This window comes from Leptinotarsa decemlineata, unplaced genomic scaffold (genome assembly GCF_025532065.1).
Source record: "Leptinotarsa decemlineata unplaced genomic scaffold, Ldec_3_MD MMD2_tig00000882_RagTag_RagTag, whole genome shotgun sequence".
NCBI classification, from domain to species: domain Eukaryota; kingdom Metazoa; phylum Arthropoda; class Insecta; order Coleoptera; family Chrysomelidae; genus Leptinotarsa; species Leptinotarsa decemlineata.
In genome coordinates, this window is record NW_027412556.1 from 863,923 (window position 1) to 883,643 (window position 19,721).

Here is a 19,721-nt window from a genome sequence, read left to right on the forward strand (position 1 = left end):
CTATATCAAGCGCATTTCTACGATTGAAATGCTCTTAAAGCTCTTACGGATACATCGCAGAAAATGTGGAAAAAAGTTAATCCTGGTTATGCCCGACAGCTGCTCAAATTCAATTTATGCTTCAATAAATCCCTCCGGGGCAGATCTAGTCTTGATATGCTGCAATCGGCATAATCGCTGGGAAATGAAGTTACATTCTACAGGATATTGAGTTCGAGGAAATCCAGGAAAATCTGTTCTGGTGCAGATTTGGTCGAGTTTGACATATTTCCTCTCAAAAATTGAATTGGTTTTACTGAATACATTATCGGAAAAACCATGATTATTTTAGAAACACTAAGGTGTTCTAACCATATAAAGAAACAAACAAGAAGATAAAACGTTCAGTATGAATAGACACCGTGTTCATATGCTACAAACCCTCAATATGGAGGTGAAGATTGGTCAATTATTGCAGTAATTGAGTTGCAAGGAATCAGTTTCAGTTATCAGCTGATGATGCTAACCCGGTTAGCGAAACACGCTTTTAGATACACTTTTGCTGTCTGGGAAAAGTGTTTTCATCAGATTCATTTCTGCTATCACACCATTTTGAAAATGGAAAATGGAGGAAAATTAGTTAGATTCATTCAAATGGAATATGGGGCTTTTGAGAAGGAGCAAATGGCGTTTTGATATTTACATACATTTTTTGGGTAATGACATTCTTCTCCTCATCATTTTCTCCAACACAATATTTCAGAGAACAGACGGGCATTTGGGAATCACCCGGTTTTACGACACCGTAATAGAAATGTCAGTGTTCACTTTTTTGTTGCAGATAACTTGAGAGACATGAAATCCTAGAAACCACGGTCAAAAAACCCAGAAAATTGCTTTGACACAGCTGTCAAAGTTTACATTCTTCGAAAAGCATAAAAACCTGCAGACCACGGCCAAAAAACCCGGAAAATATCTTCCACACAGTTATATGCGGTCGTAAAACTACATTCTTTGGTCCTATACTTATTGAAGTGCCTAAGAAAATTCACATTGTCGTTGGCGACATGTTTTCTGAATCTGTGCGGGAACCGCTCATTTTTTACTGAAATGGAATAAACATAGTTTGCTACAAACTCAATATTGACGACTTACTTACTTAGTTAATAAAACTCACACAAAATTTTAAGTGGTATATACAGACGATAAATTAAAATTTGTTGAGCATATAATAAATTTATGCAAAAAATAGCAACTGGCTGCTATGCAGTTCCAGTTGTTTCTAACGAACTCCAGCAAACCTCAGCCAGAGCTGTGCATTTTTCATTGATAATTGTTCACTGTATATCGTGAGGTGTAGTTTTTGAAATTACTATGGATCTTCATGAAGTAACGGCCGAATCAATCAGAAAAATATATTTTTGAGCACTTCAAAACAGGAGTTTTTTGGTTAGTTCATGTTGAAACTCTCAAGTTTGAAGTTCGACAATAGGTCAATAATCCGTTTATATTGAGTCTACAGACAACATAAACCTAGTTTTTTTTTTATAACAACAAGTTGAAAAGTACTGATTTTCATGAAAACTTAAAGGACACAAGCTGTTCAGAAAAAGTCAATCTTTCCGTTTCCAGACTTATTTTCAAGGGTTAATAGAACCTTAATCCAATTTTTTGTGAACATCAGTACCATTGCTATGAAGAAACGTTTGACATTCAAATTATCTACTTCGAAAACCTAAATTACCTCATTGTTTAATGTACAGCATAAATAATTAACATAGTGACATTTATGATTTGTTGGTATCTACGTCTATTAACAAAGCTATTGAAGTTAAGGAAATTCATTAATGAAATAGCACACCCATTCGTGTTATGAATTGCACGTTAAAAAGTGGGACCTCGTTAATTCTCAGCTCTCAGATTTATATTTTTCGACACCACTCACCTTGGTACAACCAGTCAGGAATTCCATTGTAAACTACGTCTGGTTGACCAGTGAAGGTAATTCTTGTGTCGGTTTCTTCAGTAGGCGAAGTACGATGATAGATGTCATTGTTGAATACAATCAATAGTGACGTCGTATCACCCAACCAAGTGACATATTGAAGGCGCTCCGGCTGAGCCTTTGGGGATGATTCCAATCGAACTGGAATGTGGTGACTGAAACAATAGAAAAACACGTGAAGCTTACTATAAAAAATATTCAATTCGATTAAGTTTATTTTCCCAAAGAACAACACTTTCATTATTCCTATATTTCTCCATTATCAATAACTCTTTTAATGAACATTTACCACGAGCAATATCACGGTTAAGGACAAGGTGGGTTTATACACCCTTGAAAAATTCTATCACATCCATGTTTGCTATCAACAGTTAATAAACGCGAGGTACAGCTATTAAAAAAATTATTTTCATAAAAATATACCAAGCTTGCGATTGCACCTGCACGCTATCCTTGACTTTTCCGCAAAACCCGTAATTTTTCATCGGAAGGTAATTTTATTTGCGGACTTCGCATGTCTCAGATACTCCCCATCACAAATCGTATCATTTTGATCTGCCGGTATTAATCGTTGGTGTGAGGTGATGACATTTACATTCAGGAGGAGGGAATCCAACTTGAAGGTTTCATATAAATTGAGGAATTGGATGTAGTCTATTTCCAGTCCCGGATCTCGTCACTTGGTATATTACTTTTGTTGTTACTTATTACTTTGTAGTTAACATACAGGTTGAGAGACAAAAAGTTGTATTTCTAATTGCTCAATCCAAAGAAATGATGAAAATTGCACCAAAGTCAGTGGCGTACATTTTTAAGTCAAAAATATTCGTTCAAATCCCGCTCGAGACGCCCCTGGACTTGATAAATTGAATCACGTTCGGGCTAAATTAGCTTCTCAATGTTATAAATACCATTGCCAAATTACAACAAAATTAGGTAAAGGATATTTGAGATATTTACGAATGACTTTTTTTATTTTTATTCCAACACCATGTACCTTGAGAACGAAGATTTGCGAACCCATGTTTATATGGGCATTTTGTCTTGAAATTACCTAAATAATCGTCTGTTGAATTTATGGTACATACTTTATTAACACCCTGTATACGTATATCACACCCATTCAGTTAACATTGATTTTCTTCAATATATCTAAGACGTAAAATGGTACAGTGGGGCAAATGCTGACTCAAATCATTTTTCAGTGATAATAGAGATGGAAATGAAGACAATCGGAAGCCACAATGGCGGAAGGAACGATTCAGGTTGAAACTTTGCGAAAGGCAACCTAGAAAATATAAGTGAAGGATATCCAAAACACTTGAAGGAAAATCAATAACACCAGAGTCGAACGACAGATTTTGGAAAATTTATAACACAAAGTTAAAGAGGTATAGGCGTATAGGTGTACCAATTAGGCGTATAGGTGTACCAATATCTGTTTCGGATAACTCAGAGATATCATCAATACAAACAATAACTTTCTTTTTTCGAGGAAGGACACAATACACTCACTGATTGACAAAAAGGTTGTTTTATTATGAGAGGACTATAGACCAAGTCAAAAGATCTAGTTAGTCCAAAAAACTTAGCTCACAGATTTCCAAGATTATACAATTTATATCGTGCTTTGTGATACTTTGCAAAAGCTATGCATGTTAACATATATTCTAGATTCGGGAATAGATTTCTTCCGATTCAGAATTTCAAACGCCGGCCCTGTGTCTCATACAATGTAACATCTTGGCCAGACCGTGCTTAATGTTGATCATATGACGGTATTTCGAATTTTAAAGGAACAACTCTTATACCCTTACCATCTGCAACGAGTACAGGCACTGCTACCGCGAGACTTTCCGAACCGATAGAATTTACAGACGAATGTAGTTTTTCACGAGACAATATTATTAATTTTTATAATTACCACATATGGGCTGATGAATACCCTCACGCTATTGTCGAAACTAACTATCAAGAACAGTTTTCTCTTGACGTGTGATTCGGAGTTATTGGGGATGATTTAATTGGGCCTCATTTTCTACTTCCTCAATTAAATGGTGAGGCATACGTTCAACTTTTAAGAGAAGTGCATCCAGTACTGCTGGAGGAAGTTCCTTTGGGCGTCAGAAGGAATATGTTTTTCATGCATGATGGGGCTCCCGCCCGTTTTAGTCAAGTAGCACGTCAGCATTTAACTGAAACATATGAAAATCAGTGGATAGGTCGAGGAGGACCACAGAACTGGCCCGCTCGATTCCCGGATCTCAATCCTCTCGATTTCTCCATTTGGGGCCATTTACAGCATTTGGTTTATCGTCAGGTTAATTTCAATATTGTAACTTTTTCAATGCTTGTGAAAAAAATTGTTATACAAATTTTATGTACCTCCTTTCTTTATATGAAAGATCTTATCTTTTTTCGATGAGGAATCACCTCCTCAAATGTTTTACACTTATTCAGTCACATCCAGATACGTTTCCAAAATTGAATGCTGAGAAGTTATTAGCTGGAATTTTCTTTGGACCACGAATTAGAAAATTGATCGACTATGTGAATTTTACTGAAAGTATGAAAACCGCTGAAAAAAATGCCTGGGGGGGGGGGAGTTCTTTTGGCTCGTAAATAACTTTTTGGGAAATAAGAAGTCCGTCGACTTCTATTATACTTTCAGCTACTTGGATTCAACATGAGCATTAAGATGCATTTCTTTCATAGCCACCTTGATGGATTTTCTAAAAATTTTGGAGATTTAAGCGAGAAACAGGGAGAATGCTCTCATCAGGATATACCCACCATAGAGGAGCGATACTAGGGTTATTGGAGTGAAAGTATGATGGCTGACTATGAAGAAGAGTACTAACACTTCAACTCATTCAAACATTTCACTTAAAAGAAAGTTTTGTTATGACGGAAAACCGTGTTTTCTCAATAAAAATAGCAACCCTCTCAATCTCGAAAAGTAGAGCTGCTAGCAAAAAAATCTGAATATAGAATAAGAATTAGGGTAGAAAATGCAGCCCAATCCATAAAATACATTCCAGGCAACAAAAAATGCTGTTGTGCAGTAATATGATCTCTCATAGAATTTTCCTGCAGCCCTCGACCATGAAAAATCCTAGGGTTAGCGCACCTTTATCAAGAGAAAAGTTTCCAGAAGATTTTGATTGAAGATCGTCGAACCAAATAACCTGACAAGCAAACTTTCGTTCGAAAATCCGAAGCCAAATCCCTCCTCGTTACCGAAATCGTATTACGAGTCCGACCCTGAGGTTTTGTGCCCTGGCTCTGCACGCGATTTCCTGTTGGAGTTAATCAAACAGATAAGCCACAACTTGCAACGTAGTTATACTTCCCTGGTGGAACTGCAACGGAAAACTCGAAGGTTAGATAATGTTTGCAGAATCAATCACGCGTTGAATACCGAACGGAAACCAGCCAATGCATAATATCAGCATATATAATGGCATAAGTGTTTTCTCGAAAGCTACAACGAGAGAGAAATGCATTTTGTGCACATCGAAGCGGCGTTGAAATTGATAAAGAAATTAGTGAGTTTTGTTATAGGCATGCGTTGGCAAACAATAGAGACTAGTGTTGAATGAGAAGTTGGTATGGGGTCTGAGATTGAATTAAGTTAATTGTGAGTCATTGATACGTTAAACAGTTAATGGATAAGCTTCGAACTTCAGGTTCTGTTCACAACAAAAAACATGAAGTATCCAGTCCTGTCAGAAATGACGGAGTTGAAGTTGCAGTTTTAGGACATGTACAAATGGATAAAATATAGCGGCGGCTTGTCAGAGGAGGCAAGGGAGGCTTAGCCTCCCCATAAAATTTAAGGCTATTCATCGCAATACATTAAAAGATATTGACGAATAATTATGATTCATTTTTAATATAAATAGATAATTTGCCCGAAAAACACTATCACTCACTACGTAGTACGTACCACACTGTATTCTATATTAACAAACCTCAAACGTACCGCCCATGAACGAATAAAGAATAAACCATCAACTCGAAATAATAAATGCCATACGTTGCAAGGGAGCCAAGCCTCCGACCGCTTTAAAAAACACAGGCTCGACGAGACCAATCCAACCAGCGACATACGTCCCGCTTTGTAATTTCAGTTGCAGAAATTATAGCGTCAGAGGAGGCTAGCCTCCAGTTGGTCTCCGTTAGTGTACGACTGCGTTTGTTAATTGTTGTTAATTATTCGGACTGGATGCCGTGACGGACCGGGACTGAAAAATATTTTGGTAAATCGTTTTAGTGTTTCTTGATAATATTTGTTATTTGTTTAAAAAGCAGGCAGTATTGTATTATAGCAGTGCTTTTTGGTAATATTTTTAATGCGTTTTTGAAGTGTTTTCTTTCAATTTCAAGGTGTTTTCAGATTGTCACTTTTCGTTAAGTTTTTTTCATTTATTATGGATAAGTGGGACGAAATTGAAAAATCTGACGATATAATCGATTGGTTGCCGACAAATAATTTTGAGTCTTTATCTTATGATAATAGATTTTACATTATTAAAACTCTGAAAAGGCCTCAACCAAATTTGAGTTCAATTAAAACGTCAGATAATCGACAAAATCGAGGATTTATTATCAGTTGGTACGATAAATGCGATTGGTTAACCTTTTTGTTGGCCCTGTGTTTTATTTCCCGTACAAACCGAATACCAAACGTGGTCTTAAATAGAATACTCTGATTTAAAAAATTTACCTCGTTCTAATTAAAGGCATTTTGAATCTAAGGAGCATATATTTTCGTCTTGTAAATTAAAATTGTTTAGCAAACAAAATATAGCAACAGCTTTAGATACAGCTCAAAAAGAGGCCATAATTTCTTTTAATAATCAGGTTAGGAAAAATCGGTCGAATTTAAAAAGACTTATCGATATTACGATTTATTTGAGTTCTCAAGAATTAGCTTTTAGTGGACACGATGAAACCGAAGATTCAATTAATCGCGGCAATTACAAGGAACTTTTGATGTTATGGGGCAAATATGATTCACAATTTGGCACTTTTTTAAACGCTAGCGTTTTTTTGGGTACCTCAAAAACCATCCAAAATGAGCTTAGAGACAGTGTGGCATATATTATTAAGGAAAATATGAGCAAGGAGATTGAAAGTGTTCCTTTTTTTGCATGGGAAATTGATGAAACTACCTATATTATCTGTACATCACAACTTTCAATCGTTTTTAGGTATGTCAAAATGGTAATGTGGTAGAACATTTAATGGGTTTTCATGATGTTTTATCTGGGCGCACAGCTGACGATTTGTTTAATTTTTTAATTCGTACGTGTGACATCTATAATTTCAGGCGAAAGTTAATTGCGTAAACCTATGATGGGGCTGCGATCATGGCCGGCCAATTAAATGGTTTACAAACTAAAATAAAGTCCATAGCTCCTCATAGCTCCTTATAGCTCTCCATAGCACGCATTGTCATGCCCATGCCCTAACTTTAGTACTAAGCAAAGCGTGCAACAACATAAAAAATTTCGCGCCTCAGGCGGGCTTTTCTGAATGTATATAGTATTCATGACTTTAGCCTCCCCTGTTCTCCAATGCACGAGCCGTCACTGATAACAGACAAGTAGCTAGAGCATCTGGTGAATCAGCTACTACTGTTTTTCGGATTTTGAAAACCTACAAATTTCATCCTTTCAAAATGAGGCTAGTTCAGGAATTAAACGAAGATGATCCTGATGGTCGACTTCAGTTTCGTGAGGTATTCAGTGAGAAATTGACCAATAACTCGAACCTATTATACAATACATGTTTTCCAGGCAAAAGCTCTTTCATGTTGAACGGTGAAGTAAATATACATAATTGTCGTGGTGATAAAACCACATTCACAAGCTCGCAAACTGTATTATTGTATGAAACTAGGTGGGGTTATTTTGCACAATTCATCCGTTGATTTCGTTTCCACTGATATTATTTGTTGTTGATTTCTTCATCAAAATGAACGACAGCGAATTTTCTGTTCAACATTCAATGTCTCAATAACGAATGAACCAATTTGGAAAAAAAATTATGGGTAGAGGTAGTTGAGGGACAAAAGACCTTTCAAATTATGTAATCACTCGACCCCCCACGCTATTGAAAAAAATAGGAGGGAGGGTTGTATGTAACTTTGTATGTGAGTTTGTTCGATTGCAACTGAATTCAAACGAAAAGTAGGAGATGTTGTAGAGAACTGATGATTTTATTGTTTTCAAGTACCTTTACGAAACAATGAAACAAAAACGGTCATTTCCCACAAAAATTCCATGTTCGCGAAAGAACAACATGTGCCTGAATGTTTATCCATGCAAAAGTATACCACTGTGCGTCATGCATATCGCCGTTTGTGTATTCGGTATCGGTTGGCTATAATGGAAAACCATTATGCATTACTATGTTTTCCAATTCCACCCCGAAAACAGGAAACTTCCAGAATGGATTCTATTTTTATAGTTTGTGGAAGCGGGAAGCCTCTGAAAATTCTCTCTCACAGACTGTGAAGAATTATTGAAATGTTGTTGTGTTTTGTAATAAGGGAGTTGTCGGCGAGACTGGTAATGGATTGTCCATTATTATATACAGTGTGAGCAATTAAGTCTGCTTACACGGATTTTCTTTCGAAAATACATTATTCGAAATTTGATGGTGTCATAATTAGTATCATTCATCGTAACTCTAGATAGTTGTTTCATCATTAAATGATTTGCTTTGTGCTGAAAAACTGTTAGACATGTATATAGCAATACTTATTAAACCAATCTACTATGATAAGATCGCCTTGTGCGAAATTAAAATAACATATAAATGAAATCACAACAATATCACAAAAGTAAAATCACTAAAAGTGAGTGATAACATGAACTGAAAAGAGACATGTGAATAACAATAACCTAATATAAACGTTCAGGATATAAGAACATGGTCAATAAAATTAAATGAATCAATTTGAACAAAGCAATAAAATACAGTAGATATTACTGTTAGTCTACTCAATTAAAATTATCATCGTAGAATTCTGCTCACAGAACGTATGGTTGTTAGGAGCGTGCCATAAAATTGTAGTATCATCAGCAAATGAAGTGAATTTTTCTTGAATGTTAATAGATGATAGGTCATTAATGTAAATTAAGAATGAAAGCGGGCCCAGTACCGAACCTTGTGGGACACCGCAAGTAATTTTACCTTTATTCGAGTATGAAGTGGTTTTGACCATCTGGGTGCGATCTGCTGAGTATGATAGAAACCACTTAAGACTTAGTCCAGTTAGACCGTATGTACTAAGTTTCCGTGAATAAATATTTTTATTCACGCAATCAAATGCTTTGGCTATATCACAGAAGACCGCAGCCACTGTTTCTTTGTCATTTCTGTTGGAATAAACATTGTAACGAAATGAAAATATGGCATCGGAAGTGGTTTTTTGCTTTTGGAAACCAAATTGGCAATCACTTCATATTTTGTTTTCATTCAGAAAGCCAATGAGTCTTGTATCAACCAATTTTTCTATCAATCAATCAATCAATCAAACATTTATTGAATCAGTTTTCGTTTACAATCACATTAGGCAAACATCATCATAAAATACTGGCTGATACAACAGGTCAAACTATTATAGAAAAACAAATACAAAGCATAACTTAAATAAAAATAAAATTACTAAGCTACCATCAAATTATGATTATAACTCAAGGAGAAACTCATCCACAGAGTAGTATGCTTTCTGCAATAGAAAAACCTTAAGCTTTCTTTTAAAGACATTGATGTTTGAGGACTTAATGTCATTACTAAGCTTATTATATAGTTCAATCCCACAGCACATGGGGTGATTCTTAGATACTGTCAATCTACTATAAGGTTGATAAAGTTGAAGGTTATTTCTGGTGAAATGACCATGGATTTGCTCATTTCTAGGAATAATTGAAATATTGTTTCTTATATATATCAGAGTTTGGTAGATATACAAACTAGGCATTGTTAATACACTATAACGAATGAATAATGGCCTGCAGTTTGCACTTGAAGATGCCCCAGCCAGAATTCTGATTACATTTTTCTGAATAACAAACACTTCATCAGCTTTAGCTGATAAGCCCCACTGTTCAAGACCATAGGAAATCATTAGCCATTGCAGAGATTAGAGAAATTGGACGAAAACTTGATGGACCATTGATGACTTCTCCCTTTGGCAGTGCTAACACAATCGACTTCTTCAAAAAAAACTGGACAGATTCCTTCTCTGAGTGACTTATTAATTAGACCAACTAATATATCGAGTATTCTTATAGGTCTCATCAATGGTACTACACTGAACCACGAATGCATTTCTGAGTAAAAAATAACTGTTTCGTGTTGGGATAAAAATCCAGTGATATTCAGTGAATAATAATAGGTATAATACTTTTATTCCTTTTAAATCATACAATGGTGGTGTAGAAAACGTTAAATACAAGTATATTTATAACAACAACATGCAGAATGAAATATAATGGAGTTAAATCAAGTGAAAAACAATTATTAAAGGCGATGACAAAAACTCTATCTACGAGAACGATATAATACTTAATTTACGAATATTAAAGATGAAAAAAGATCCCCAAAGAGGTATGTTGCAATGTCAAACTTCTATATTGACTGCCAAATGAAATTATTTCACTGTTCTCCAATACAGCTCTCACTGCGAGGCAACTAGATGAAACCAGAGCAGAAAAACAAAGCATTCGGGATTCAACACCAGAGGCGCTGCTTCAACAAGTCAAGGTCAGACTTCATACTACCAAAATATTGTTAGAATGCCTCAAATTTAAAACTCTACTATGCACATTTTGACTTATTGCATTTCCCCACCGCCCGCCAATGTTTCCTTTCACCTAAACGCAATCTAGTTGAGTGTGCGAGTAACTAAATCAAAATAGAAGGAACGGAAAAAATAATTTATGTACTCACTCTTTGCTGACGTCATAGATAGTATAGTGGGCTGTATGGGATTGCCTGAATACCTGCAAAGTAAACAAACCATAATTAGGATTTAGTGTGGGAAGTTTCCAGAACGCATAACACAAAAGGCTTAAAAAGTTTCCACGTTAACGTAGTTTGCTAGGCATAAATCGGTAGTTTATCATCCGAAACGTTTTCGTTGGGCGAGTTTATTTGTTTTGGGAAGCAAAAACAAGATTTCGAAAGTAGTTGCGGGTCGTTTTGACGCTGTTGATGCCCGATTCTGTGAAACATTATCGAATCCACCGTGAAACGCCTTCTACGGGTCTATAGGATCGAATGGTGTTCAAGGCTGTCACTAGATATTTTATTTTCGTACTGATATTTTGATAATTGTAATGTAATAATTGTAAATTCATGTGAATTGCCTTATATAGAGTGGTCCAACGAAAAGTATGCACCTAGCTTTTCTTCTTTTTTTGTAACTTAACGCAAAAATGCTCGGACAGGTCAATTTTGCTTTTGAAAGAGACACATTTTAGATGTATTTTTCTACCTGTGCCTTCAACCCCCTAGCGAGGGTGGGTAACAACCCTAAAATTTTAAATGGAAGTGGGGTCGAGTGATATATCATTTGAAAGGGCACAAAATTCTCTTTCCAATGATACCTAATTTGTTGTATTTACTTGAATAGTTATAAAGAACATTTACTCGATATTTTTGGTGTTAATGAAAATGCGGAAAAAACGGCATTTTTATCACTACTACATTCCCCAATTTCTCTCGTGCGTTTTTTGGTTCAAATAACAACAGCAGATAAGTGTACAAAAAGAACTTAGGCAAACGTTCATTGATTCAGTTCGGTTGCTTTTGAAATTATTTTAACTTTACTGTAAAAATGGTTTATTCCATTCCTGAACGAGTTAAAATTGTTAAACTTCATTATCAACATAATAGTTGTGCTAGACTTACTGCCCGCCTCTTTAATAAAAGTCATCCCGGGAAAATTGTGAATGATTCGTACGTTGCCAAGTTAGTCCAAAAGTTTGTCGATACCGGATCTGTCTGTAATGTGAAACACCAGCCACGGAAACCGATCAGAAATGAAGCAGTGGAAGTCGCTGTTTTGGGACATGTTGAATTGGATCATACTCAAAGTACCCGTCAGCTTGCTGCAGCCTCAGGTGTCTCCCGTTCGTCCATAATACGGATATTAAAAGCCTATAAATTTCATCCGTACAGAATTAAATTAGTACAGGAACTCAATGAAGATGATCCTGATAGAAGGCTGCAATTTTGTGAACAACTGAGCCAGCTACTAAGTGATGATCCGCACCTATCATTCAACACGTGCTTTTCCGATGAGAGTACATTTTTTTTGATGGAGCTGTGAATAGGCATAATTGCCGTTACTGGGATGACACTTATTCCGAGAGGTCCATACCCAGTACCCTCAAAAAATCAATGTCTGGTGTGGCATATTAGGTAGTCATATCGTAGGGCCACTTTTTATTCCTGGGAATTTAACTGGTGAGGTCTACCTGAACATGCTTGAAGATACAATTGATCCTCTCATAACAGAAATAATTGAAAATGACCAAAATCATAATGATGATCGGCTTCATTTCCAGCAAGATGGAGCACCTCCTCACTATGTTGCTCCGGTAAGAGTGTTTTTAGATGACTGGTTTCCTGGACGGTGGATTGGAAGGAGAGGCCACATCGAATGGCCCGCCAGGTCACCTGATTTATCGCCTTTAGACTTTTTCCTTTGGGGACACTTGAAAAATAAATATTTTGCTACGTAGCCCGAGTCCATAGAAGATCTTCGCCAACGAATTACAGCAGAGTGCAGAAGTTTAACACCTGATATGCTACAGAATGTTAGGAATAGATTTGAACAAAATCTGTATTATTGTATAGAAGCAAATGGGTCACATTTTCAGCACTTGCTGAAGTAGGATTCTACTAAGTCAAAGTACTGGGTTGTAGTTGTTTTTCTTCATAATAACTTCATGTTTGGGTGAAATACAACAAATTAGGTATCATTGTAAAGATAATTTTGTGCCCTTTCAAATGATATATCACTCGACCTCACTTTCTATTTAAAATTTTAGGGTTGTTACTCACCCTCGCTAGGGGGTTGAAGGCACAGGTAGAAAAATACATCTAAAAACTGTCCCCCTCAAAAGCAAAATTGACCTGTCCGAGCATTTTTGCGTTAAGTTACGAAAAAAGAAGAAAAGCAAGGTGCATACTTTTCGTTGGACCACTCTGTATTTTAAATGTATTGGATATATTCATAGATATCAAGGGAGTGTTTGATAAAACAACCTTTCCAACAATTACCTAGCAACTAAACTCCAGGAATGTACCCCTGGCAGCAGGAGAATGGATACTCAAGATGTTCTCTAGTAGAGCAATAAGTATTAATGTAGAAGACATCACAGTGAAAGGACTGGTCATGAGGGGATGTCCACAGGGAGGAGTCTCGTTACCCCTTCTTTGGAACATAGTTCTGGATACACTGATTAATCACCTCAACAATAATGGATTCTACACAATTACATAGAGTACAGGATGGGCTCAAATTAACAGAAACATGGTGTGAGGAGCACTGACTCTCGATCAATCCCAAGAAGACTGGAAAAGAAGTTTATTGGGCTCAAAACCTCCCGAAATATCCAAAAGTAAACTAAACTTCTCTAAAGAGGTGAAATACTTTGCACATGGGGTCCTCGTGTGGTCACCTGGATTTACACTGCAATAATAAGACCTATGTTAACGTACGGAGCCATTGCATGGGGGCCTAAAGTTCTACAAGCAACGGCCATCCAAAAATTATATCAAAATACAGCGATTGGCTTGTTTTGACATCACAGGAGCCATGAGAACAACACCAACCACGGCAATGGAAATAATTACTGGTCTGACCCTTCTGGACCTGTACGTTAAGGAGGTTAGGTTAATGGTCATGTTACGATTGGGCACCGCTGGTGCAAACCTCAAAGTAGAAATGAGCCAATTGAGGCTAAGACTATGGCGAGAAGTCCCTGAATCTTCTGGGATATTCTGGAATATTGCGAAATAGTTGGGCTTCGTAAGCATGCCCTTAGGACCATACTGGGAATATTCTTCACGAATGGGAAATTGAGAGCTACCGAGCCATGTTACTCTATACGTTGTTTCACATTGTTTCTGAGATGTTCCAGAATCTTCTCTAATATTCCAAACTATTCCTAAGTGTTCCACAACATACCAAAATCTTTCGGGATATGCTGGAATATTGTGGAATAGTTAGACTGTTCCAGTCTTTATATCTTCGTAAGTATGCCCTTTGGGTCAAACTGGAAACCTTCTTTGCATATGGTAAATTTATAGCTACCTAGCGATATAAACCCTTTGATTATTCAACAATTTTCTGGGATGATCCAGAATTTTCTTAGTGTTCCAAACTGATCCTGAGAATTCCACAGCATACCAAAATGTTTGGGAATATTCTGGAATGTTGTGGGATGCTTTAGAATACGCCAGAATATTCTGGACTGTTCTAAAACTGTCTCTGCCAATGCGGATCCGAGTCGGATCGCTAGTAGTTTTCGTTCACCATGAAAATATTTTTATTATGAGTAGTTTTGCTATTCACTGAATGCAAAATTCACACATACATCCTGCTCATATTCCCTGTTAATATTTCGGGACAAGGGCGCGCCTATGTTTCCACTTAACCTAGCTGAAAATTCTCGGTAATTACCCTTAAAAACATTTGCCGGAATCGATCACTTCTTCGAAAAAAAAAAAGACATTTTTCTCTCCGGAGCTATAACGTACTCGCTGTAAACGATGTCTATAGACGGGGAGGAGACCAGTTGGCACTGTGACCAAAGGATATTTGGCAGGATGCCTCGCAATGGTCCTGCACCGCCCGCAGGACAGTCCTGAAAAAGTCGGTTTCGGTACAGAGCTATTTATTCAAATGTGCTCCTTTGATGTTGCTGCGGGTTTTATTGGGAAAGTTATTCTGAATGTGCTCACGTTCAGTGTTTTTTTTAGAATAGTCAAATCAACGAGGGCTCTTCCTAGGAAGTCCTTACAGCTCCTATTTTGATGATACGGTTTTATTAGTTCATATTATTCGAAATCAGAAACCTTTTGAAGCGTATACCGAATCATTAATATGTTGTTTGTCTCCTCTCGAAACATTTTTCCGTCTATTAGTATTAACTATTTCGCTAAAAATAAAGTTGGTTTCGATTTATGAATGGAGTGGAAATGAAGTGTCTGAGAAAAATCGTTGATATATAGGTTATAGTGAGTGATAGCACTGTAAAAAGGGATTTTCTCAATCCACTCGGACTTTTATCCAAGTGCGAGAACAACAATTAGTTCTTAATTCAGTAGGGAGAACAAAACATTTTAAGAGCTTCCGTGATCTCACGCACTTATCCTTTATTGGAAATCCCTGAGCCGTCGTACGATTGCGATTGCCCTAATAAATGCCTCATAAATGTTTCTCGATAACATGCTAGCTGTGTGGATTTGAAACCGTCGACTATATTACAGATTTGAAAGCTATGGAAGAAATGAAATAAAAATGAATGAAAATTATTGATAATGAAAATACTGAAAATCTTCCGGAAGGAAATATCCGAATGACTTCAGTAGTTGAAACAGAAAAAATTGAGCAAAAATGAATAAGAAATGAGTATTAGTGTGAGAACAACCAATTTGTGAATAAAAAAAATTCTGATTATTTCAAATCTATTAACCCCGGTTTCTAACAATGGAAATCCGAACTCGCAAAACATTCAGCTTTGAATCGTTTACTTTCATGTTACATTTTTTATGCTCTCATAAGATTCATCTTTATGTCCTTTTGTGATTTATATGTTATTCTCCATTCGTCGTATGGAAAACCTAATTTTCGAATCATAAAGATATTCATTGATATGTGATATGGAAAAGGACGCATGACACTCGTATTCAACAACCAAAGTGCATTTACTCATTAGATTCCAATTTCTGTACGAGGAGTTTGTTTTTTCAGCTACTTGGAAACCGCCTGACTTGTCAATTTTTTTCAAGTATCCGGAAGCCTCAAAAATGAACTCATTGCAGGTTTTCTTCTTTATATTCAAGGCACAATTGAAATACAACAAACTTTTTGGAATGGGTTTGTTCTGCTTGACATAAAGACAATGACATCTTCCCCTACGTAGAAGTCATCCATGCAATCAATAGAAGACTCAATCCACGAATATCAAAAATAAACCAGGCTTACCAAAGAGGTCTGCTTCAGAGCTGACCTTTCTCAAGCTAGCCCTTTGGGGACAAGTGAGTCCAGCCACGCATTCGCGGTTCTAAGCGTAGGCTACCGCCACCGATGAGACCCTATGGCGAGTCTAAACAGCGCTATTTGGATCACGAATACTCTTTTTCTGGGCACTGATTTCATCTAGTTGGCTAACAGTGAAAGGAAGGTACCTGAAATGTTTTGATATAAACTCCTAATATAATCAGAGAGGTTTGCCTGGGTCAGGAAACAGTTTGTCCTGAAACCTCCATTTTGGATCTTTCAAGCTTGATCGGGGGTCAATCATTGACAAAAAATGTAAGTAATTTCCTACGACGAATGAACTGTTAATGACTTCTCTCCCAATGTGAAGCTCATATGGAGTTCCTTATCCGAGAAATCAATAATGATGGTATCCTTCATCCTGGTGAACTTTCCCAGTAACATTCAGGAACTGGGTATATGGATCAAATTGGGAAATTCAATACCAACTCACACTTAAACGACTATTAGTAGTTTTTCCCAATGATTGAAACCTCATCTCTGAAACAAAGCATCCGTAATATAACCCCAGACAGCGCTATTCATTCCTGCCATAGTTGTACTAGGCTTGACTACGAATTTATTGTTGAACTCGACTGTTCTTTGGGGGCAAGGCTGAGCAAAAGTGAGTTTTCGAAAACGCTGAAAAACCGAACGTCATTACTATCATTTTTTATTTTGGATAGTCAAAATTTGAGCTTTTTGTCGAGCCCAATAGATAGAGAGTTGTTCATGCTCACTCATAATTTGGCTGGTCTTGGACAGTTGAGTCCATCTGAGAACCCGAATGGAATTTCTGAAAAATTTTGAATGTTATTCAGAAAATTCATCAGAAAGAGATACCAGAAAAAGCAAATACCTGGTTTTTATTTTTGCAGTGTTTTTGAGAGTAAGAACTCGAAACCTTCATTATTAGTTTCTGGAATATACAACTTCCCTCAGGAACTTGTATGGTGAATTCCATGAAAAGATAATTGATTTGTAGTGCGAGGTCAATATCGAAAAATAGTTTTATTTTCCATCACTGAACAGGAAAGTTTGCCAAACTTCTGGGAATTGTACGACGCGAAGTTGGAAAATGTCAATGAAAACATTAGATCTTTGTAATATCAAGTTTTTGAGCCCTGGTACATGAAAAAAGTAGGAATTGGCTCCATTGGAGTGATCATCAGGGGCGCAATATAACTGTTTTGATGATCATCGAATTACCCAAAATTCTCTAGACCATCAAAAAACCTACCTTAAATTTCATGATACCATGTAAATATTGTAGCATTGGTATCACAAAATACAGGCTTTCGTTTCATTGTCGAAGTTAAAGATGCCCCAAAGCGAAAGATTTTCTGTATATGCATTTTGTGACAGCCTGAAAAAAGTTGCCATCTCAATGTGTGAACATATCTCTAATATTTTTGCAAAACAAGGAAATAGCTTTGTAGCTTTGCCCAGTTTGGAAAAAACAGTTTCGCTCCTCCATAGTAGATAGCTGAAAGGTCGTTTGAGGCGCTGCAGTCGATGAAACATACCACTTCAATTACAACGAGATTATTTTATAGTTTGAAGGTCGTTCCAGATAAGTGCTATTACCAATTAACTGTTTTATTTGTAAGGTGTGTTATCCATGAAAATTTGAGCTCTTCAAAATTACATTTACACGTTTTACACGGAACTTGGGGTCACTTTGCCCACCTTTTATTTAAAGTGTCACGTTGTATTTTAGTTTTTTTACTTTATTATCCTTCAGATAGAGAAAGCATTGAAATCACAAAAAAATACGGCTTATTTAAAACGATAAAAATAAAAACAACAATAAAAATTAATTGGCGCTCCGGGGCGACTACATTGATTCCAGTGGCGCATTTGCTTTTTCAGCTGCAGGAAAACCCGGAAAAACCTGCAGCACCACATTATCTGAAGATCTATATCTGCCAATGTCCTTTCTCTCATATAAAAAAATGTTTGGGGTGTCTCCAGAGGCTCCAATAGATTCAATACATCACCAGAACACTTCGTGACATGACTATCGTCAAACTCAAATCAGTCCCTTTCGTCTTTGACTGATGCGTGATAATTTTTAAAACTTGTATGTCGTTCATAACACTTTTGTCGATAGTCCTGGCAACTGTACTGGTTACTTTCGATTTTTTGAGCAATTTTATTATGATCTCCTACTACGTAGTAACGGCTATATATCCATCAATTTATTTAGCAATTTTATTGTCTTCACTGTGGCTCTTGTAACACCCTGAACAGGTGTTTTGTCCCTCTTTCATTTATAGCTTTTTATACCAAGAAAACATCTGTTGGGCAAAGGGACCCCTTTTATTTGAGAGTGGTATGATAATGAAATGAAATAACTACATAAATCATATCTATAAACCACCTTCCAAAGGTACAAATTTTATCTAGGACCTCAAAAAATGGGTTATGTGAAAATTATCAACTATCAAAATTGGGCAATATCACCCAATTGACCGGAACCTGGCTACTTCTACCCTAATTCGAAATATTCTCTTGTTCCTCATTAGGATATCCAACCTTCTGCTTCAACCTACTCTCCAACTCTCACCCTTTACAGGATACCCATGCACATTCCCATGTTGGTCAAAGGGACCCCACTTCACGAGGTGACTTTGACCACCCATATTTAATTTTTTATTTGAGAGTGGTATGATGTAAAAATAAAATAACTCCATGAATCATATCTATAAACCACCTTCCAAAGGTACAAATTTTATCTAGGACCTCAAAAATGGGTTATATGAAAATTATCAACTATCAATATTGGGCAATATCACCCCAATTGACCGAAACCTGGCTACTTCTACCCTAATTCTCTTGTTCCTCATTAGGATATCCAACCTTCTGCTTCTGCTTCAACCTACTCTCCAACTCTCACCCTTTACAGGATACCCATGCACAATTTCAAATTGAAATATGCTTTATTTTTATGGAACAGCCACCAAATTACTATTTTCATGGCATCATAAACAATGCTGTCTACATGTCAGATTGAGCCAACGCAATAATAACTACCGATCGTATTCATAAAACAGTTAATGAGCTGAATCAAACAAGCAATTAATGCAAATTCATCCCTTTTTTCGTGTTAATAGCTGTTAAATGGTTCAATATTTCACGCATATAGGTTAATTTACCACCAGGAAATAAGGAGAAATGTTCGTGATTCGCGTGACAAGCTGCCGTTAGTCATCTGTCGAGTCCGGCTCTCCAAACTTAATCCAGGCAATGCAACCTTTCCATTCTCCAACTCTATCCAAATAACATCTTCGTCGTTTATTACACACCGCCAAGGGCGCCAGTGTGGAATTCAGTTCGAGGTTGGGAATAAAACGCGAATTTTTAGCGCAACTGTATTAACTCACACGCAGAGAAAGATTTCATCGAAAGTAATTATATGACAGATGTCACATAGTTACGGAA

The 19,721-nt window shown here is 36.7% G+C and overlaps 1 protein-coding gene across 1 annotated transcript in view; it reads right to left on the bottom strand.

The window, feature by feature from the left end:
* The window catches only part of LOC111508830 (inactive dipeptidyl peptidase 10), an 81,709-nt gene that overhangs the window by 37,295 nt on the left and 24,693 nt on the right, over nucleotides 1–19,721 (bottom strand). Inside the window, 2 exon segments of the mRNA XM_074174732.1 lie at nucleotides 1,925–2,139; nucleotides 10,952–11,004. Coding sequence (XP_074030833.1) covers nucleotides 1,925–2,139; nucleotides 10,952–11,004 — 268 coding nt within the window.